The 23,889-nt window shown below is 42.5% G+C and overlaps 1 protein-coding gene across 1 annotated transcript in view; it reads right to left on the minus strand.

Moving 5' to 3' along the window:
• Nucleotides 1–23,889, minus strand: part of POGZ (pogo transposable element derived with ZNF domain) — a 64,424-nt gene that overhangs the window by 22,202 nt on the left and 18,333 nt on the right. Inside the window, 11 exon segments of the mRNA XM_038383051.2 lie at nt 901–1,235; nt 1,672–1,730; nt 1,733–1,779; nt 2,644–2,833; nt 3,696–3,755; nt 3,758–3,958; nt 3,961–3,981; nt 4,362–4,367; nt 4,539–4,647; nt 8,347–8,369; nt 8,372–8,521. Coding sequence (XP_038238979.1) covers nt 901–1,235; nt 1,672–1,730; nt 1,733–1,779; nt 2,644–2,833; nt 3,696–3,755; nt 3,758–3,958; nt 3,961–3,981; nt 4,362–4,367; nt 4,539–4,647; nt 8,347–8,369; nt 8,372–8,521 — 1,201 coding nt within the window.

Raw genomic sequence — 23,889 nt, forward strand, 5'->3', positions numbered from 1 at the left:
CAGTGCCAGAGGAGCTCAGCGCCCACAGAGGGCGATGTGGAGCCGCTGTGCGGCGGGCGAGAAGGGGCTGACCCTGAGAGATGGCAGCTCCCAGGGTGGCTAGTGGGTTCGTGGTTGTTCCAGCTCCAAGCCACTGCACCCCCACAATCCATGGCAGTCAGGCAGGGGGTGCCTATGAAGCGCACATGGGTGCTGGGTGGGTGACTGGGGCAAGGCTGCCAGATGACAAGCACAAGGCACTCAGTGGGCTGCAGAGGTAGACGGTGTCAGTGGGGGCTGGCTGTGGCACCTGCCTGGCCCCTTCACCCTTTTGCTGTCCCTGCTCCCTGCTGAGGCGAGGGGCTGTGCACGCTCCACAGTGCCCTCTCCCTGACAGACGCGTGGCTACATGCGACATGACAGACTACTTGCTAGACAGCCCCTTGCCTGATTTCCCATATGATCATCCTGAGGGGATGATGGCTCACCTGCCTGGTGGGTGAGTGAGAGGGAGCACTATCAAACTGTATACATTGATAGCGGGGAGGGCATAATTTAAAAGTTCAGCTGCCTCTGAACAGCTCAAGTCTTACCCCCACCCCCGGATCCCACTTCCTGGAAAGCAGCAAGAAGTGCTAATAGTCAGCCGCAGTGCTATTGCAGCTGCAGGAGGGCCTCAAGGAAAAAAGTTTGGGAACCCTGTTCTAGCCAAAAGAGTTCTGGGTTCACTTCCCAGTTCTGCCACTGACTCATTGTGTGATCATGGGCAAATCACTTCACCTCTCCATGCCTCTGTTTGTGACTTACCTACCCTATAAGGGGGCTCTGGAACTTAATTGATTGACATAGTAACTCACTTTGAGAGGTGCAGATTCAAGAACTACGAGGTACTGTTATAGGGGCATGTGGCATTCCTCTTACCGTATGTTATTCTTTAGCCTCTTGGTGCAGTGTGGACACCGGAAGGATGTTGGAACCTTGGGGAAGTTCAAAAGCTGAGTCACTTTGCCGCCATCCCTGCCATAGTAGAAATCATCTACCAACATGATGAGTTTGCTCTGAGACGAGTCACCTGCATTTTCACTTTGCTCTGGAGCTTTAGCGGGTGGAGACAATGCAGGGATAGGTGTAGAGGAGGGCGGTGAAGCAACAGCTGCAGTTTTTTCTGGAGATGGAGGCTTTGTAGGCTGAATATTTGGTTCAGGTTCCAGAGATTTTCCTTTCTTGAGGAATTCAACCATTTCAGGGCAGCAGTACTTCAGGAAAAAGAAAAGCCACACTAATGATTAGATTGTACATAACAGTAACTATATCACTACACATACAATGTGGGCTGTGACCTCATTGGTTCGCACAAGCTAAGCAGGCTGGGCCTCTAAGCAAGCTGGGAGCCCACCATAGCAACCTTCAGGAAGTAGTGAGGTGGATGTTCTTCCCTCCAAGTCAGTACAGCTGGGTGAGACCAGTGCTAGGAGGGGGCAGTGCTACTGGAGGAACAGTCCTTTCTAACAAGATATAAAACTAGGTCCAGCCTACTTGGAGTTATTAAAGATCCTGTGGTAGATTTTCCATTCCCCCATCAGATTGTCCTCCCCAAGCCCCTTCCGTGGGGGAGAACACTGTTCTTCAGTATTGCCGTATACAATCAATAGTACTGACTAATGAATTCTTCATCTCAGAATGGTTACTTACACACATATGTCCTCTTAAAGCCTCAGTCACTCGAAACTGGGCATTGCATCTTGGGCAGACTTCCGGCCACCATCTTGTAATCAAATGTGGGGACAGGAGAAGAGCTGACTGTAATAACAATAACAATAATAACAACAATAATAAAAAACTGGATAAGCCAGATCTGGAATCTGATACTACCCCTACATTTCAATAAAAACTTGGATCTAACTTCTGGCCTTATTGAAAGTGATTCATTTCAAGAGTAATAACATTAACTGCTAACAGGACTTGAGAGGAGAGGTATGAAAACGTGCAGATTTATGACAATTCATATGAGATACACTGCACACTCATCATTCCTCAGAACACAGTCACTGGTGTCCTAAGAACTTTCTGATAAACATCTTGCAGCTAAAATCATCTTCTTCTACTACTCCAATCACACTCCACTCTCCTTGTATCCTTTCACTGACTTCTTGCCCCCATCCACATCAAGTTCAAACTCCTTGTTCTCACCTCCAAACATGGGCAGAAGTCCAGAATCTGGATGGCACAAAAGGTGGCTTAAAGCCATCTTTTGCCTCACTCCCACTGAGATGTGCCTTCTGTGCAGGAGAAGTAGCACAGAAGCTACCCTCTTGCATGTCTGTAAAAAGCTCTGTATGCCCATGGCAATGTGTAAATAATAATTCTAACAATGGTAGTATGGGCAGCCATAATATTGAGTACACAGTTATAAATACAAGGAGTAGTCGGGAACTCACATGATAAATATAGGACACTCACTAGGAAAAACTTTAGGGCAATGAAGACATGAAATTCAACTGTATAGCTGTTTAACATGTCTGTTTCCCTTTTTACATGCAATCTAGATAACATGCTTAGTTACTGTTTTCTGCTTCAGAAATTGAGTGTTAGAAACATCTTTAGAAGTCTGTGCTTTCAGCAGAATCTAGGCTACCACAGACCGTACCTTTCAGTGATGATGACGACGACGACGACTCTGAAACACTGGATCGCTGGGAACCATGTGCAGGGCTGCTATTAGAAACCACAAGTGGACCAGGGCTCTGGCCTAATGAAGGAATGGTATTCAGTGTGTTCACCAACTTAGCAACCTCATTGCTGTTCTCTCCAGTTACTCCAGGTCTCTTCACAGTCACAAAGCTTGCAATGCTCACTGCCAACAGAAGGGACAATGCAGAAAAAAAATTTAGGAACACCGGATTTGATATACCAGGCAAGACCTCTCATCTCTCATGTCCTACATCCTGATATATCCGATCAGACCATGGGTCGAACATGTCCCCCATCATCTACTGTACCACATAAGACCATCAGTTCTGGTATCCTGACTCTGACCATGATCAATACCTAATTCACCAGAGTTGTACAAGAAGGGTTAGGGGAGGACAACACTCTTCTGACCCCCTCCAGCTATCAGCTTACACCATGAAACACGAGATTTATCCTGTGAATAACTATACATGTTATTGATTGTCAAAATTATCCACACCCTTTTCTGAATCTTGCTGTAGTATTTGACTCTGACCTCCAAAATGTAATTACATTGTCTGGACCTCTTGCTGAATGAAGCAGTACTATTATTGTTCTAAAAGTTGTTTGCCATTATTTTTGAACAATCCATCATTATTGTATTATTGGACATCATAAAAAGGAATAACTAATTTCCATTGTGCCCTTCTTAATCTTAAAAACAGCTTCATATATAATCTTTTAAAAACACACAAATAAGCATTTCTTGGGTCTTTCATCTGAGTATCTCAAAACATTTTATAAACACAAATTAGTTAATTCTCATACCCATCTGGGATATATGGAAGGATTATCCCCATTTTAACAGATGGGTAAACTGAGGCACAGAGCAGTTAAGTGACTTGCCCATAGTCACGCAGTATGTCAGTGACCAAGTCAGGAATAGAACCAGGACTCCCACTCCCATACTCTAGCCACTAGGCCACATATCTGAAGATCAAATTATAAACACTTGAGTCCCACTGCTTTCCCATGGGAGGTCTTACCTAATTTAGGGTTAGTAGCTTGACTGGATTGCCCTGGCTGCTGCACAGTTAACTGTCCAGTGTTGTTGGCTGCGTTGAAGTAGGAGTTGTGGAGGTGCTGGGAGTGGACTTACTTTGCTGTTGTGACTGGGTCTGTGGTACAGTGCTCCGGATGGTAAGCGTGGCCGGAATGACCGTAGTGAAAGTGTTGGTAGTGGGTCGCACCGGCATGGTTGTACCTGGTCTCACCTGGGCCATTTGAGAAAAAACCTGAGGAACTCCAACGTTGGTTTAACAAACTGGGTACCTGGGGGCTTCAAAAAGAACAGAAAACCTGGTTAGAGCAGATGCTCCCACTTGACGTGTCAGATTTCTAACGCTTGTTTCCCAGCAGAATTGAGCCCCCACAACTCCCACTAACTTCGCTGGAGATTATGAATGCTCAGCACATTTGAAAATAGTTTCACTTTCCAAGATGAGTGAAATGCAAAAGGAAACAGACAGTGAAAATTACATGTTCAAATTCTTCCCTTTTAATAATTTTGGGTGGGATTTGCCAAAGTACCATAGTTTTCATGGGACTCGTACTCTTAGTCATACAGACCCCGATCCTGAAAACTCTTACATATGTGCTTAGCTTTACTGCTACGAGTGAGACTACTCATGGTAGGAAAGTGTTTGCAGGACCAGGGGCTTAGGTCCCCTAAGAAAAATCCACTCTTCAAGGACTACTGGCAACACAGATAAGGAAACAAATTTCAAGATATAATATTTTTAGTTTATGTTCCTTTAGTTGGATAAACGCTAAACAACAGATTTCTACCACATGCCCATTTAGTCTGTTTCAATGGATACACTGCTTACCTGGGACTAGGGTAATGGGTCTAACAGTTTGGCCTTGCTGTACGTTCAGAACAATTCCAACCTGATTCATTGTGTTTTGTACAGGACGGACATTCCTTACTGGAAATCCCTGCATTTAAGAGGCAAAATTATCTTTAACATATTTATTCCAACAAACCAAAAACAGAGATAATCCGTGTGCAGTTTACCAACCACAATGTGGCGTTAGTGCCTGAATGGTCCTTCCCAAATTACTTCTTTGAGGTTTGCTAGGTATGTTTAGGAGTGGAAGAGACAAATTCAGCAACCACAGAAGAACGAGTATTGGTCAGTATGATCTTTGTATCGATTTCAGTTGGCATTAGATCGGACCCTATTTCTGCAAAGCAATAAATCCATTTCTCTTCCAGTAGAAATCTGCTCAAAAGATCCTCTAATCCCAACCTCCTCCCACTCACCTCAAAAAAGTAAAAGTAAATGAAGACTTTTCACATTGACAGCACTAGTCTGAGTAAATCATATGAAGTGATCAGAGTGACAAACTGATAAGTATTAGCCAAGACAGGTTAGTCTTCCAAGCATTTTTATTCTCTGTTTTCCACAGGTGTTTGTTTATTACTAAAATAAAACTAACCAACAGAACTGACTGATCCAAGAGCCCAGGCTCCTCTGTGCCAGTCAATGGTACCAGCATCATCCCCTTGTGTTGCCATAAGTACTGATAAAAAGGACTTAATATAAAAGTGACAAGTATATCATTAAAGAAGAACTTAGAAATACAATATATTGTGGAAATAATACTTATGCATTTATAGGTAAAAAATACAAGTGCAAGTACTTTCAATGCCTGTATTTCCTGGCCAATATATGAACTACCACCTAAATAATATAAGCACATAGTAGAAGAGAAAGAAAAAGAGCAACGATTAAATTTTATTTATATACACAAAAGAGATGGAACAACAATGGAAAAAAATCACTTAAAACATAAATACATTTCCTTTCCATTACATCATTTTTTATATATAATTAATTATGTACAAACAGCAGCTCATTTGATTAAATGGGCATTTTCTTCAACGAATGGTAGAATCTTGAACGTATCATCCTGAAGACAGTTCCTTCTTGGCAAAAGGATTTGTCCAGCGCTACTGAATAATCTTTCCACTGGAACATGATTGGTAGGGTAGTATTAAATTTGATAAAAAGTTTAACAACTACTGGATATTTTTTCAGTTGATCAAATTCATGAGATGGATCACTGAGGAGTTACATACCAACAATTCTTAAGCGGGAGTCAGATGCCCCATGATCAGCAAAGCAGTAGAAATTAGTGGCATCTTTGGATGTTGTCACTTGATCTGTAGGCTTTGGTAGGCTATCACAACAAACCAGATCATGTAAAAAGAACTTACTCTGCAATTTTTCTCTCAATCTGATTCAGCAGCCAATGCAACTTTAAAAAAAATCGGTGTGGCACAGAAACAGTGACAAATGACTTTGCACTTTTGTTACTCGCAGCTGCATCAAATGTCAAAATACGGTCCAAACCTTTTCTATGGCCTTCCTTCACATTATCTACCAAGTCCAGTGGCAACTGTGGACATCACCTCCAACAACTTACTTAGATATTCCAGCTGTGTTGGAGAATTTTGGCAGTGGGAAATGCTCCATCACAATATTAACTCTATCAGGGATGTTGTAAATACGGTGAAAGCTACTGAATTCTGTTGCGTAGAGGTAGGTTTGCAGATTGTTTTCCAAGCGTGTCATCACAAGCTCAGAACTCTTTGAACTCTGGTATGCAGTGTTGCTTAAGGACAGAGCACTTACCCACTACGCTTCTGAAGAGACGCTTGTATTGAGAGTTCTTGGCAAGAGCCCTAGAAGCATCAGTAGTTGCTATCAAGTTCAGAGTGTATGAAAAACACTCATATGTAGTGGCAAAATATTGGTGGTAAATATATATGAACAGTCAGCAGTACCGCTTGTCAAAACTTCATCAATACTCACATGGCTACATCTATCAGAACGTGGGGTGTCCACTTGTTTACTAGCATCTTCCTCCACTTCCTTATCACATCATCCTCCAACACTCCAGGTCCTGAAAACAGCTTGAAGGCTTTAACAAAATTGCTAACACTGTCTTTGCCAAGTGTTATTTTACTGAATCCAGATCACACTGTGAATGGATCTGAGTCAATAGAGAATGATCTTATTGTTACCTATGTGTTCCAACAAAGTGATGGAAGCCTAAGACTGCGGACTCTTGTTGGATTAGTAGTCAATCCAGTGACAGGTAATATCCACGATAGCTTCTTGCCTGATGTGTCCACACATCTCCAGTTGTGCAAACATAACGTAGAAATGCCAATTGTTTTTTATGCTTTTTATGTATTGTCCCAGTAGTTTAATCTTTATTTTTTCAGTTCACATGACAGCAGCCTTGGGAACAATTCCAATAAATAAACTGCGAAAGCCACACCCTTCAACAGTTGACAGAGTCAGCATATCACTAATAAAACTGAGAATTAGCTTGTCTATATTTTCTTTGGACACTGCTCCATCACAGAGTAATTGCTGCAGAAAAGTATCAAAACTGGGGGTCTTTCACTTTGGGGTTTCCCCAGATGCTGTGAACAAGTCATCAACAGTTTGCTTATATCCAAAGTCCTTTTCTCCACGACTTCTCTAAAAAACAAAAATTATTTTATTTTATTCAGAGCAACTATATATATAAAAATTTGTAATTATTATTCTGCTCAAATACAAAAGGAAAAACAAATGCTAAATGATGTATAAAACATACCATAAATACTGCTTGGGGTCTGTGTTTTACAACAAACTAAATTAGAGTAAATATGGTATTTATGGCCTTTTCTGGCAAGTAATCACAATTTCAGGAACATATTAAAACAGCACTTCAAGAAATAATAAATATGTCCAACTGATGAGAAAATATAGTGAGCAAAAAATGGAATGAACCATATTTAATTAATAATAATTATTTACCTGCATGTTTGGTGAAATCTGAGGGTGCCTTATCTTGTCTGTGAATCGTCTTTCTTTTGGTTTGCACAAACTACAAACTGCTTCATAAAGTTCCCATTATCTTCAACAATTTCTGAGAAGTAGTTCTCACTACAATCGGCAACATTTTATTTTCACACGCCATTAGTGACTGAAGAGATATTTCCAGATTAAAGAAGACTAAGAATATTTACAATTCAAAAGGAAATGAAACAGGAAGTATAATCAACTGATACAATGACTGGCAGTGGTGGCACTGGCAGAAGTTGACAAAACAATTCCTTAGGCCTCAATTTCACAATAGCCCCTTCAGCACTGGAGAATGTCCAGTGCCTGGCAGGCATTTCTTATCCCACCCTGCAGGGTATGCAGCTACTGGGCTTGTTTTCTCAATGCAGGACACTGAGAGGTATGTGTCTGCCTGCTCTGCCCCCTCCCCCATACTGACTCACCCCTCCATAGGCTGAACCAGTCGCAGTTAACAATCAGAAATGAAGAGGGCAGGGCCACCACCCTCCCTGCTGGTGGAACAGCAGGAACAGAAAAAAGCCCATGGCAGCTGGAACTGAGTGCCTAAAGTGCCCAAACCAGGACAGTGGTTTCTGGGGACGAACCAGAATCCAGGACAGTTTGAAAAAGTACTTGCAGTTTTTTTTTTAAGTTACTTATGATTTAGATACCTTCAATAGTACTTAAATACAAGCACTAAGTACAGAATACGTAAAAGTACTTAAGTACAGTTATGTAGAGTGCTTCAAATATTTAAGAATGCTTAAGTACATGGGAACAGAAAACTCACCTGTGTTGTTATGAAGATAGGTGGCTGCTCACTGGTGAATTAGTAACATGGTTGGCATTCTGCATCACCTGAACAGGTCGTAACACTGGCTGTGTTACCATTGTGCCTAGCCCCGAGGTTGGGTTCTGGGTAAGGATTAGTGGCTGTCCACCTTGCTGAACAAGAGGGTTGGCAGCTAGAAGAAAACAAGATCTACTTATTTTACACACCTTAAATTTTTTCACACCAATTCCTCAGTGACTAGTTTTAGCCTCCACAATTTGAATTAGTTACACTGAACAATTTTAAAATATATTATCCAAAAGACCCACCCCTCCCAGTATCATTTTACTAGTCTGCACATCCTGAGATTTTCAAAGCTGTGCAGGGCACTGGGCATCCAAATCCCACAGGTAGTTTGAAATATCTCAAAGATGGAGTTCTCCTGCCCCCAACATAGCTGTTGAACACTGCTCCGGCAGTGTAATGAGACTAAAAAAGTCTCTTAGCTGACAAGAAGAGAATTCGACTGCACGCAGGCACTGCTTTCAGGGTGAGGTAAGCAAACTGACACAGGACCTCTTGCAAGCCCCAGTGTAGGTGGTCTGCCAGGAGAAGAACCACAGTGCACAGCATCATAGAAATTCTGGGCAGCACTGCCAACCATAGGTGGTCAGAGATGGCAGCCACAATCATGCTGAGACGCTGCACTGCTCCCTAGAACAACCCAGTACTGGAAGGAGGGCACAAGGTAACTTAAAGCCACCTTAGCCTCTCTTCCTGCTCCTGGACAGTGCTTGCAATGTGCTGCACATCCAAGAGATACAGTACACAATCTCACTTTCAGCCTTATATACAGAAAATTATTGAGCACATTTGGATCACACTAGAGTCATGAGACTACCCTAACATACTTTAAGGCCTTGCCCCTTCATTCAGAATCTCTCTCTTTTTTTTTTTTAAATTAAAGAACAGTAACTCTTTTTGCCTAGTCTACATGTCTGTGAAAAAGACAGTATCTTGGTGTCCTTGATTAAAATATTCCTGATATTACAGGGTATGTGAAATAGTCCATCACAATCCTTTGGTCTCAAAGAGTTATTATTCACCTAATAGGTATCTTTGCAGGAATACCATTGCCTGTTATTATTATATGCAGTGCTGGTTTTGCCTACTGTTGTTATAGTTGCCTAGCACTTTCTCCTTATAAATGCCATTTTCAGTTGCAATTAATTTTGCAAGATTTGACTGTCCAGGCTAAATTTTTCCATGACAGGTGTCTGCTCAAGATGAATTTTCTTAGGAAAGTTTCAGCATAAAATGGTTCACCATTTCAGAGAGTGAGATTAAGGGAAAATATGTTGTTTCTACTCATGATAGAAAAAATTCTTACAGTGTTTTGTTGAGAAATTCTAGCACCTCTAAGCTATGTAGCAGGAACTTTATATTGCCCAGAGAGATGCCCTGGTGTTGAGGATGTGTCTTCTTCTATCCCACATGAAAAAACACCAAATTTGACTATCAGCATCAGAAAAATTTCATTTGCACATGCTCAGTAGAGGTTTGTTAGACACTGACTCCATTATTCTTCAAAGATTCTGTCACTACAGCTCCTTTATGTCAACCACAGTGACCGTGCACTATCCCCAGAGTGCAACTAAGCTCAGTCTTAAGGCTGCAGGGAATGTAGGGGCTTAGCAGGACTGTCCCTGCAACTGTCCCTCCTGGCACCCAGAGAGCTGCTGTGGCACCAGAACTGAAAACAGAGCGATTGTTTCTCCTGCACGCTCTATGCTTCTTCAGTTGGCACCCAGGCAGCGCGAAGGATCGAGAAGGAATAGGAGGAAACAACCTGATTGCACAAAAGAAAGGGAGTGGGAAGGAGCAAGAGAAGGGAGGGGAAGACTCGGGCAGGCTAGGGGGCGCAGGCTAAGGGGACAGGTGCCAAGGGGAACTGGAACAGAATGGGAGAAGGACATACTAGGAAAGGGGAAAAATAGGGCAAAAAGCTATTTAACCACTGAAACATACTCCACTACAGAACCTGCAATAGAACACAGGATTCTTGAGTTCTATCATACCTCTGTTACCACTAAATAGCAGTGAAACTCACTGTCAAAATGTGCATCTCATTATCCTCTATGTGGGCTAGCCACCTGGGGGAAATAAATCCTGTTAATTGAAGTCTATGCTGTGGGCCTAAAGGTGCCAGTCTTGCTGATGACCCATGTGGGGGTCACAGAATTCCATGTGATTAAATTTCTGTTTTTCAGTTTACTTGTTTTGTTTTGAGCTTGAAGAAAAAAAAAAAAGTTATGTCAAAAGAACATTGTGGTTGAAAAGTCCCAGCATGTAAAAGTTAGATTAATGCCCAATTAAGGTTGCAGAGGCAACTTTAATTCACTCCCCTTGTGCATATACATTATGATACAGACTTTAATTACATGGTCACATAATATATTTTCCACAGAATCTCTGCCTCATTCAGTGCACAGACGAAAAGTGCTCTGGGAATGAATCAAGGTTGTGTAACAAATGAGACCGTGTCATCTGTATGAGCCAGCCTCATTTGTTGCAGAAGTTGGAAGATGTGTAGTGAATGAACCAAGGGACTGGAAGAGGAGAAAGGGGTTTTTGTGCTTATGGCAGTTGAATGTAACCCTAGAGAACGGGAGTCTATCCCTGCCTCTCCCATTTAGTTCCTGTCTGATAAGGGGTAAGTCACTTAACCCAAAAACTTTTCACAAGCGCCCACAGGATCTTCCTCATTTTCTGGGTTCCCACTTTAGAACACCTGAAACCTGATCTGAAGAAGTACTAAGAGCTCACAACTGCAACTGAAGTCAATGGAGCTGTGCTTTGAACACACACAGTGCTATAAAAACACTAAGTACTCTGAATAAAAATCAAGCCTGTGGCATCTCAGGTTGGGCTCCCAAAATAAGTGGGGCATTTGATGATTTTGGCTTCAATCTGTCTCACAGCCTCATCTGTAAAATGGGGGATAATACCATCTTACCTGACTGGGATATTGCAAAGATGAAATTCATTCACTAATGTTTATGAACCACTCAGATACCACAGTGATGCATGTCAAAGAAAAGCCACGAGGAAATTTATAATACTGTATTCAGGATTTAAATTTGTGTGCAATAAAAAAGGCATGGGGTCAGACATTAAATGATGAGGGTAAAAAGAAGTATTGCATAGCTACCCATTCGGTCAGCAGCATTGTTCCTGTGCACTGATTGAGGCAGGGGTCCTGCAGAAAAAACAGTGTGATCATGTAGTTAGAGACTGTATCAAAATGCCAAGATAAGACTGTACAGGTAAGAACTCTTCAACAATAGGCCATGACTACAACCCCGAAAGAAAGGAATTTTGCTGGGATCTCCTTTTAATGAGTATTTCATATAGTACCATCAGCAATTCAGTAAGAAGAGTTATTCTTCAAATCAGTACTGAACTAATATTAGCAGGTCTGTGCTCAAGGATATGTTCTTTCAGAAGAGTCATAAAACCAAGGTTCTGAACACTCATGGTCATTAAAGATCCCACAGCAATATTTGCACAACAAGAAGAATTAACAGTAGTATCTTGGCCAAAATCCAACTAGAATAGAATGTTACATACCCTGCAGTAACTGTGGTTCTTTGAGAAGCTTTGTCCACAAAGATTTTGCTTTTAATGGGCAAACCCCCTCCATGCAAGATAGGATTACTTTGGTCAGCAGTGTTAGTTGGGGCTATGCCTGTGTCCTAGTTGCCCTTGCACCCCCACACTCCCAAGTGCATAAACGGCAGAGTGAATCCAATCATCCCTCAGTTCTTTCACCAATAGAGAATCCCACAGAAGTAGGAATTAGTAGAAGTGGGCAAGGAGGGTAGGCTGTGTAATCTGTGTGAACAACACATCTCGAAGATCCCAGTTAATACAGGGGAAATAATCATTCTTTCTTCAAGTGATTGCCCTGACAGATTTTATTCTTGGTGACTAAAAAGCAGTGTAGTTGTCCCATTCCTTGGAGATGCATATTAGAGGAGTTCTACTTAAATAAATGACTGCAGAACAGCCCTACTAAACCACCATCTGATCTGAAAGCTTCTACTAAGGAACAGTGTCTTGTAAGTATGTAGATTGAACACCGTGTAGCTGCCCTACACATTTCAGATATAGAGACATTCCTCAAACACGCAGCAGAGGTTGCCTGAGCTCAAATGCTCTCACCTTGCTAACTCTATACAGTATATCCTTGCTATAATGCCCTTCATAATAACAAACCTTCGACTATAAAGAACCCGGTTCCCGAATCCCACTTCGAGCCCCACAGCTGCAGTGGAGGCTGACAGCTTCTCCAGCCCTGCCACAGCCACGAGGCCGGAGGAGCTGTCAGCTCCTGCCATAGCCACAAGGCTGGAGACGCTGTCAGCGGCCTCCTCTCCTCTCCCGCTCCCTCCCCGCAGCCGGCCTCTTTCACTATAATGAAACCCTGGCTATAACAAACAAATGGCTTGGATCCCGGCAGGTTTGTTACAGTGAGGGTGTATTGTACTGAAGTCCCAGGAGCATGGGGGCGCCCAAACTAGAGGAAAAGCCAAGTATAAGATTCTTCGGAAATCTTGCCACTGAGGGTGGAAAAATACACTGTGACCCCTATATAGGAAGATGATGTTCAGATATTACTATTAGATGGAGCCTTATGGAGTGGATGGAAAGCCAGATTGTTTCAGGGTTAACAAATAGTCCAGTATTGGTGCTTTTAAGGGAGAAAGCTAGTGGTGATGCCCAAACAGAAAACCTCTTCCATTTACCTTTGCAATTAAATCTAGCTAAATATTTCCTGCTTTGTAGCAGAATGTTCTGAACCTCAGCTGAACAGCTTCTTTTGGTGGATGTCATCTAGCCAGCATCCAGGCTGTCAGATATAAGGAAACTGTGTCCAGGTATGGGATCTGAATGGTGATGTCCCAGACCATGTCAGGCAGAGTGTAAGTGAAGTCTAGCATGCTGTACAATATAAGTACATGAGGCTGTGTGTTCTGGAAGTCTGAGATGTTCTCACTCGTGTTCCTTCAGGAGTTTCACCTAAATTTTGTTAGGAATCTCACTTGAAGAAGGTAATCTCTTGCTGATCTGGAGCCTAACAGTGCTGCTATAAATTCTATGTTCCAAATCAGTGTGGATTTTTGTCTGTTGTCTGCTACTCAGATACAGTTTTGTAGGTATGATCATTTCTCATGTTCTTGCTGAAGACGAATGTCTTGCTCGCCTCACACCAGAGGTTAACCAGAATCCGGCCATGTTCCTCTGCCCAGCTAGCAGTGGGCTTGTTGAAGTAAGGCTAGACTGCGTTTCCCTGTTTCCTTACATAAGCTGTCACAACCTTGGTCAATGCCCTTGAACACAGAGAGAGCATCAGGCTATACTATCCATTCTCAGCAGTAGGCATAAAACCTGCTGCCTTGTGGAAACCCTAGACTGTGGGGCAGCAGAGGACCATTTGCAATAGTATCTGTCTCCTCTTCAGCGGCTCCGAGGTCCTCTGTGGCCAACTGTAATATTGGATAGAGGAGTGCTGTATGAAGGATGGCTCCTGGAGTGACTGCTTCCTCCTTGGGGCCGGGATATAGACGCTTGAATCCTTCAAGGAGTAGAGGGCCTCATCCATTCCAGTGTTGAAAAGTTTGTTACCCTCAAAGGGGAGATCTTCGTCTGTTGCTTGGACCTCCGTGGGAATCCCCAAAGACTGACAGTATTACCTCCTCATGGCTACTGCAGCAGCCTTGTGAATGCTGTAGTGTTAAACATGTACAGCGCAACCTTTAGGGAAGTGTGGACAGTCAGCTGTCCCTCTGCCATGACAGACTTCATGTTCTCCTGGTGTTCCTTGAGAAGCCTGTTTATAAACTAAGACAACTTATCTCAGTTTAAAAAAAACAACAACCATATTTCGAGATGAGGGCCTGATAGTCACCCTCATCTGGAGGTTAGCTGACAAATATGCCATGCAGTTGAAGAAGGCCCCATTTCTTATCCTTTTTTCCTCAGTGTGGACTTAGGAAGTCCCTGCTGTTTTGATCTCTCCTGAACTGCTACTACTACAAGAAAACCCAGTGCTGGATAAAAATAAAAATCCCTGAATCCCTGATCAGGAATGTGGTAGTCCCAGTTAGTTCTTCTGAATGTAACCAGAATGGATATTTTTTGCCTGCTTCAGTAGCCCTTCATTAATGGACATGGCAAGCCTGACTAGCATAGAGGGATGTAGAATATCCATGAGTTTGAGCTGCTTCTCTCAGACCACTTCCAGGGCTACATCTAAGGTTTCTGCCATATATTTCATCAGGTCCTAGAATACCTTAGACTCATCAACTGAGGCCAACATGGGTGAACTCACTGCCTCATCCAAGGCATAGCAAGCATCAAGAGTGCCCATCATAAACAGGCATCAAAGCATGACACAAGGAACAGGTCTTAAATCCCAGTGACTTAGATTCTGCAATAATGCTAGTACCCTAGCACAAGGGGAGGGATGTAGGCTAACTTATCTAATTATATAGAAATAAAACCAATGGGTGCAAAAAAGAAAAAACTATACCAATCAAATATTATACGCAAGGCTAAGAAAAAATGACAGCGTGCAGAGTAAGCAGAAATTGCAGGGTTCCAACTAACTGCCATGGACAGTAAGAAGGAAGTAAGAGCCAGTTGGGCCTGCTCTGCTCTTTATGCAGTCAGGTGGGGAGGCGTGAGGGCCCCAAGGGCCTCCAGTGGACTCTGCTGACCAAAAGAATCAGTCGTGTGTGTGTAGCATAGCAAGAGTCCAATGCATGTCGACAATCATTCGAAGGAAATTATAATATGCCTGCCTAAATTCCCCTAGTAGTTGTAACTGGACATAGTATTCTCTCTACTTCTTGTCCTAAACTATTGTATAGCATTGCTGTATCCTGTCAGGTTGTTGTCGTTGCGAATTAGAGATGGGTAAAATATTACCCTTATATGTTTCACTATTTTAAGCGTGTAAAGCACTTTGCCCTTCTTGGGGTGAAAAGTGCTACAGGAATGTAAATTATATTTTTATTTGACAGTGAAATTATGAATCAAAACTGTCACACTAATGTGGAAGATGGACACCTACCACATTTTCATATCAACATGCTTCTTTTTTAACATAAGGGAACACTGTCAAAGCTGGCAGACGAATATTGGACCTGCTAGCTATATATGTAAAACACCAGAATTATTTAGGGTGGGGCACAGAGGTAGAAGTAGGAATAATTGAAGGAAATAACAACAGGACCATGTAGACTGAATGCCAATTTAAAAGACTTGCTGAAGTGAGATGTATTTATGAAAATCTCCCCAAGAAAAGTGGTGGGAGCCTAATCACTTCAGACATTTAAAACTGAACAGTAGGGAACAATCTTGCTCCAGCAGGGAAACGGACTAGATGAACCAACAGATATTGTCCATCTTTAACTTCTGCAACTCTGTTATTTGATTCATGGACACACAAAGGTACCACCGTCCACTCCACTATGTCCTTCTATTCCCCTTCTTCTGAAAGAGAGTTAGGCCATATCTACACTGGTGAGCTTACGGCAGGATAGCTGTACCAATGTAGCTGTGCCACTGTAAGATCACTAGTGTAGCTGCTCTAGGCTGATAGAAGAGAGCTCCCCCGCTGACATAGCACTGTGCACATTATCACTTATGCCAGCGAAACTTATGTCGCTCAGGGTTGTGTTTTTTTCCCACTCACCTGAGCGACATGAGATTTGCCGACAAAAGTGGTAGTGTAGACATAGCATTAGAGTCTTGTACATTTTAATACTGAAAATGTACAATGCCCATAAGGGAATCCCTGCACTGGGTTTGTTACTGTAGGGTCACAGGCACAAGAAACTGGCTTTTTATCAACATGGTGGATCTTGTTTAAGAGAAGTTAAATTTTAGGACTGCTAGCCTGCATGCAGCATTGCATAAGAAACAACAGTGTATTGGCTAGGAGAAGATGGATGAGATTTAATGGACTTTTGCCACTCTAATTTGGAATTCTTTCTAATGAGTGTAAAGCAAAATGCAACAAGACAACCTAGGAATGTAAAAAATTAATTGCTGAAAGCTGGGATAGCTCCAGACGTGGCTCATTTCTTGAGCCTGCAATGTAGTCTGAAGTTTAAAACAGGATTTGACCCTCACAGTTATTGGGCCAGTAGATATTGCAGGGATTGTAGAGGTGACAGATGTCCCTCTGGCACTTTGCCTCTTCGGTCCCTGCTGGCAGCAAGCCTAAAGGGATTCCCCTGTGAGCCAAAGTCAAAATAGTAAGAGATGACATCAGCTCAAATAACACCACTGCTCCAGAAAGAAAAGTCCACATTCACAGCCAAAGAATTTTATTCTTATTGGATTTAAAAGTTAATTGGCCGAGTTTTTCTCTGTTGTACCAGTAATCCAATTGATATTAATGGAGAAGTATGACAGCAACCAAAAGGAGAATGTAGCCTAATGTATATAAACTAATGGGCTTTAGAGAGATATAGAAAATAGTCATGTTTCTACAGCTCCATTCATCTCAAGGGATTGCAAAGCATTTCACAAAACTTAAACCAATGTTAGCAACAATTTTTTTTTTTTTTTTTTTTTTAAAAAGACCCTCAGGCTTTGGACACACCACCACCACAAAACTAAGTTTAGTAGCAGTTAAGGTTGATGGACACATTGCATCCATTTAAAATCTTAAAAGAACGGAAATAAGAAGTTAACACTTGTGCATGCGTTTCCACTTTCATATTGCCTACAGCGTTCGATAATGTACTTCAACAGGCTTCCACTTCCATCTTCAACAGATACCAGATAGCAATATACATCCCAACTTCATCAGACTTGCACTCCAGCACAAGTGGACAGTGGTCTCAGATACTTTTGTATCAGCACAACTGACAGTCATACATTCCATGCATTTGGGAAGTTATTCTGCCCCAATACCATGTTGTCATTGTTAAGCTTCCCCCTCTGCTTCTCTAGAGTATTTTCCCCTTACACACACCTCTTTAGTTAAAAGACTTTGCATCAGAATTCTGTAGTCACCATAGTGTTTCCTGGCCAACATCTGGCCTAAAAAGTAATTGTTTGAGCCCTCAGACTCACTCCTCTTTAGACCATCCTGTGGTGACCATAGGTCCCAACATGCAGTATTCCACCCATGATCTAAGTACGCAAAATATTTAGATGAAGCTCCTATGCTCCTGAAAGTTGCAAGTGCCATCCAGAATTGAATAGAGTTTTGGCAACACCTGCAATGCTGCACACAATAATTCTTCGTTCATTTCTATGTCAGGTAGCCTGAGACTGAAAGACAGTCTACAAACACATACACACAAAAGAAAAATAACTGTGGAGAATGATAGGGGGACCCTCATTTGGCTTAGCTCAGTCTATGTGACTGAAGTTTTTAATCTCTTCCTTAAGGATTAAAAAAAACATAAGGCAGTGACATTTGCACAGTGCCAATTGCTAATGCATTTCTGTAAGCCAGACCAAAAAAAAAAGAAAAGAAAAGAGGCTTAGTTAACTGAGACCACACCTCTTCCTTTTAATATAACTGTTGGAGCGATAGATGTGTAGAAATGTAATACTACCTGTTCATGGCCAGGGCATTAACAGTACTGCAAGCATCTAATACATTAGGAAGACAATTTTATATACTTCTGTGATTTACAGAACACATACTAAAATTTTCTAACTAGCCTGAAGCATTATGTTAGTAATCTTGTTAAGCCTCCAATGTTCTAAATGCCCAAAGGGTTTGCTTGACACATTCAGACTCTATGCAGCAAAGACTGAGAAAGGAAGAGAGAAGAATCAGGTTTTGTTTTCAGATGAGACACTGGAGCTTTGAATTAAGAGTATCATGGCAGAAGTTTTCCAAGACTCATTTTTAGACAGCCAAAAAAAAAGTGGAGAAAATAAGATGGTTTGTCAGACTTTGGCAGGACTACCATAGAATCATCATAATTTCAGATGTGACAAAAAACTATTCTAATTCAATTTCTGTGACTCTAACCTGTTAGAAGATATTTGGAATCACTTGCATAGTGACCACCCCCTAAGTTAAAAGTACAAATTTTGAATACTGTTCTAGCAAGCTCAGATTTACTGATTAATGCGTATTTCTAACAGACTTTTAAAATATTGAATATTATCTATCAGTAACCCTTAAGCTTTAGTTTATTAGTGTTAATCTAATCAGCATGCCAATACCACAAGGATTTGTATTAATTTTTTGTGATTGACTTAAGGTATCTCCCTAATCAACCCTTATCATTAGAACTATTAAATATTTATCACAAATATGCTATGTAGTGATTCTTAAATATATATGGTATTTTTTCAATAAATGAATTACTACTCCAAATAAGGTAAAGCACCTGTCCTATTACCTGCACATATGATCAATTTTTCTATTAAAAAATTGGGTATCTGATTATTTTTAATTAGATTTATTGAACACTGAATAATAATCTTACATTTATACAGCCCCTTTAATCCCAAAGGATCCTAACACTCTTTATTAACGTTATACATTGAAATACAAACTATAGAGAGAAATTGCTTTAGCCACCTCTGAAATTAAACATGGCAGCTACTTAACAGCACACTGAATGACAATTTTAGGATAGGAAGTGAAAAAGAATACCATTATCCAATTCAAACAGCAGGAAAAGTTCAAGGAAATAATATTCAAATTTAAAGTTGGCCAATGCACCAGTTTAATATCTCTACTCTTCCAAAATGCAATACTGGTTCTTTAGTGACCACAAGTAGTCAAAACCTTTGTGTTATACCACATCTGAAAGACTATACAACTGGCAACAGCAGTGTCCCCTAACATGCTGGGGCACTGGATTCAGTATTGAATTAGAGAAAAGAGAAGCATCTATTCCACTTCCAGCAGAAGAGGTTACTCACCTTGTGCAGTAACTGAGGTTCTTCGAGATGTGTGTCCCTATGGGTGCTCCACTTCGGGTGTCGGTGCGTCCCGGTGCCGGAGATTTTCAGTAGCAGTGCCCAGTTGGGATGCGCATGCACAGTAATTGTCTCGCGGTACCACTGGCACTTCATCTAGCACTCCCGTGGCCCGATCCCCTTGGTTCCTTCTCTACCACAGAGTCCTTTCTGCGAACTCTAAAGTAGAGGGGAGGAGGGCAGGTAGTAGATCACCCACAGGGAATACATCTTGAAGAACCTCAGTTACTGCACAAGGTGAGTAACCGTCTCTTCTTCTTCAAGTGCTGTACCTGTGGGTGCTCCGCTTCAGGTGACTGTAGAGCAGTACCCCATTATGGAAGGATGCGTTTCAGAGTTGGCTGTACAGTTGAAGCTAGTACTGCAAGGCCAAGTATTGTATCGGCCTCTAAACTCTGAGTTATTATGTAGTAATTTGCAAAGATGTGTATGGAAGCCCATGGAATAGCTTGGAATGTGGTCCAGGCAGAAATTGATCTAGTTGAATGGGCTCTGATCCCTGTTGGGGGTTCTATATTTTGGTGTTGGTAACATAATGGCTGCAATTCGAAATCCATTTCAATAGTCTGTTTCAAAATGACTGCACCCTTCGATTATTCTTAGAACAAAACCTTTCCATAAGTCACCATCTCGGTAAAATGCTAGTGCTCTTCTAACATCTAGAGTGAGGAGAATAGATTCCTGTGTAGACCCATCTAGCTTAGGGTAAAACGCAGGTAGATGGATAGGTTGATTGAGATCGAATGATGAAGGTACCTTCAGTATGAATTTAGGGTGTGGTCCCATAGTCACTCTGTCTTTAAAGAATATGGTATAAGGAGGGCCCCAATTTCACCCACTCTACGTGTTGAGGTGATTGCGACCAGGAACGCTACCTTCATTGATAAATGTAGTAGAGAACACGTAGCAAGTGGTTTGAAAGGGGCTCTGGTAAGGCCTGTAAGGACTAGGTTTAGGTCCCTTGCTGATGTAGGGTTGCGGACTTCAGGGTACCTGTTCTGAATACTTGCAAGGAAGCATTTCGTAATCGGGTGCGCAAAGGCTGAAAAAAACATCTATATTGTAGCGGAAAGCAGCTATGGCTGCAAGTTGTATTCTAAGTGAACTAATAGATAACCCTGAATGTTTCAAATACAACATGTGCTCAAAAATCGAATGCATCAGCACTGTAAGTGCAGATATGTGGCTGTTGTGACACCACGAGGAAAATCTCTTCCATTTATGGAGGTAAGTGGTATGCATGGAAAGTTTCCCGCTGTTTAGCAACAACTTTTTAACCTTTGCCAAACAGGTTAGTTTGTCATGATGGAACCATAGGGGAGCCATGCCTTCAGGTGGAGTTTTCCCAGATTTGGGTGAAGAACTTGACCCTCACCCTGAGGGAGAAGATCCTGACGGAGAGGAAGGGTGTATGGGGTGCAAAGTGCCATGCAGTTCAAGTATGGAAACTATGTCTGTCTGGGATATGTCGGAGCTATCAGTATGATCCTGGCTCTGTTGGTCCGTATCTGTGTATCACTCTGGATAATAACAGTACCAGTGGGAATGTGTACAGGAGGGGTACGTTCCATCAGATGACATCTCCTAGGGATTGTGGTCCTAGTCCTGCTCATGAGCAAAACCTTGGACATTTGTGATTTTGTGAGCAGACTGATGTATGGTGACCCCCACATGCAGAATATGTGTTGTGTTGTCATTGTTCAGTTCCCATTCATGTTCATGGGAAAACAGTCTACTCAATGTGTCTGCCATCATGTTCTGTTGGCCCGGGAGGTACGACACTGTAATGGTAATATTGTGGAGAATGCACCAGTTCCATAATTTTTTGGCTTCTGTGCACAGGGAATGAGATTAAGTTCCTCCCTGCTTGTTTATGTAGAACATACAGGCTACATTGTCTGTCATCATTCCTAGTGATTTGTTTCTTATCATTGGTAGGAAATGTTGGCATGCATTTCAAACTGCTTGTAGTTCGAGGAGACTGATGTGTAATAATGACTCCACGGGAGACCATTTCCCTTGGATTGTGTGTTGGTTCAAGTTTACACTCCATCCGATTAGTGAGGCATCTGTAGTGATCAGGATGGATGCTGGATCTTGGTGAAATGGGACACCTGCGCACACATTTCATGGGTTTATCCACCATTGTAGCAATTGTATGACTTTTGGTGGTAGTGACAGGAGTCTGTTTAGACTGTGCTTGCATGGTATGTAGAGTGTGCTCAGTCATCCCTGGAGATCGCGCATATGTAGTTGTTTGTTCTTGATCACAAAAGTAGAAGCCACCATGTGTCCTAATAATTGTAGGCAGGTGCACGCAGAGACCCTTTGGACTGTTTGTGACTATGGATATGAGAGTGGTCATTGTGGAGAATCTGGTCAATGGAAACGAAGTTTTGGCTTCTATCGAGTCTAGGCAAGCAACAATTAATTCTAGCTGTTGAACCAGAATTAAAGTAGATTTCTTATAGTTTATTTGTAACCATAGGGTATGGAAAAGTGTCATAGTCTTCTGTGTGAAGTGTATTGCTTCTGCTTGAATGCGACCCTTCAATAGACAATCATCCAAGTATGGGAATATCATAATTCCCTGTCTGCATCAGTGTGCTGTTACTATGGCAAGGGTATTGGCAAAGACTCTTGGAGCTGTTGAGAGTCTGAATGGTAACACCCTGTATTGGAAGTGGTCTCTCCCTACTGTGAGCTGTAGGAATTGTCTGTGTGCAGTGTCTATAGTGATATGAAAATATGCATATTGTAGGTTGAGGGCTGAAAACCAGTCCCCTTCTCCCAATGCCAGAATTATTGACATCAGCATAACCATTCTGAATTTGTGGGTACGTACAAATTTGTTGAGTCTTCTGAGATCTAAAATGGGTCTCCATCCTCCATTATTCTTTTGAGTCAAGATGCAGTGGGAGTAGAACCCCTTCCCTCTGTGTTGTATTGGAACATGTTCCATGGCACCTAGCTGTACAAGATGGAAGAGTCTCTGAAGAGGGATGGGTAGGTGGGATGGTACAACCAGATCGTTCTATCTCCAATATCCAGTGATCTGTGGTGATGGACGCCCACACTCAGAAAAATGGCCTTAGTTGGTGGCCAAACATCTGGATAGGTTGTGTAATATGTGCTGGTTGTCAGGGGATGTCTATCAGACCCTCGATCAAATCATCAAATTGCATCTTGGCTGGTGGTGCCTGTGACACAGATTCACTGCGTCCACCACTAGGGAGTTTTGTTGAGGGTGAGAGAATAGGAAATGCATGCCTTTATTGGGCATGTAATCATAGAATATCAGGGTTATAAGGGATCTCAGGAGGTCATCTGGTCTAACCCCCTGCTCAAAGCAGGACCAATCCGTAACTAAATCAGAACATTTCCTATCTGCCCCTTTGCTCGTGGGGGGTATGGTAGCCGGAGTTTGCCATACTGATTCTGCCAGTTCCAGCAGGGCGCTATTAATTGGTAGTGCTATCTTTGTTGAGGACGCTGGGTGTAGTATTTTTTAAGAGCTGATGTTGATTTTCAGTCACCTCTTCCAGAGGGATGTTCTGACTTTGTGCAACCTGTTTGAATAAGTCCTGGAATTGTTTTGAGTCATCTGCGACGGTAGGCGGAGGTGGCACTACCGCCTCATCCAAAGATGAAGATGATTTATGGGCAGGTGAGCAGCCTTGAGTACTGGAATCCTCCTGCGCCTCCGAGGGGTCAGTGGCTGTCACGGTAGAAAGGCAAATCTGTTGCCTCTGTGGAGTGTGAGGCCTTTGGGGTCTGAGATCTGTAGACCTCCCATGGGTCCCATTGTGCCCACTGCATTGGGAATGGCACATCCATGGGTTAGCTGGCCATAAGGGTATGTCCCTGTGTAACTGGTCACTGGCACTTGTATGAGATTGTGGAGGCTCGGTGCCTGATGCACAGGAGTGCTCTGAATAGAAGACTGCCTCTTCTAGGTCATCTTCCTCATCACTTGAAAAATTATTGGGCATTAGGTGAGTACGTCTGTACCAGTGCAATCAGCACCGGAGAACTGTTGGTGCCGAGTATAGCTCACTGAGACTTGGATGCTATCTCAATGTCAGTTGATTGAGTGAGGAAGCGTGGCGCAATGGGCATAGGTGCCGTGCTCTTATGTGTAGAGGCCTGTGAGGTTGGTCCTGTCAGTACCACAGGCTTTTGCGTGGCCTCGATTGGTGCCGACTTAGTGCATTCAGGCATCAGCTCCACAGCATGCGGCACCGATAGAGGCATGGTAATCGGAGGTGCTATCGGCACCGTGTCCTTCCTCGGGGTATTTGATGCCGTGGAGGAGGAGGCTGATTTGTGCCTACTACTTGACTCCTTATCTCTGCTGGCAGAGGTCCCAATATGGACGGTGGTGGAGGTGCCTGGAGCAACAGATGTGATCACCCTGCTGGCCATCGGTACCGAGGGTAGAGATCATGCTACAGAACATTTCCTCTTCAGTGGTTCTCCATGGTTTGGAGACACCTACCTCTTCCTCAATTTTCTGGAGGAAAGGGAACT

This window comes from Dermochelys coriacea, chromosome 24, assembly GCF_009764565.3.
Source record: "Dermochelys coriacea isolate rDerCor1 chromosome 24, rDerCor1.pri.v4, whole genome shotgun sequence".
Classification (NCBI taxonomy): domain Eukaryota; kingdom Metazoa; phylum Chordata; order Testudines; family Dermochelyidae; genus Dermochelys; species Dermochelys coriacea.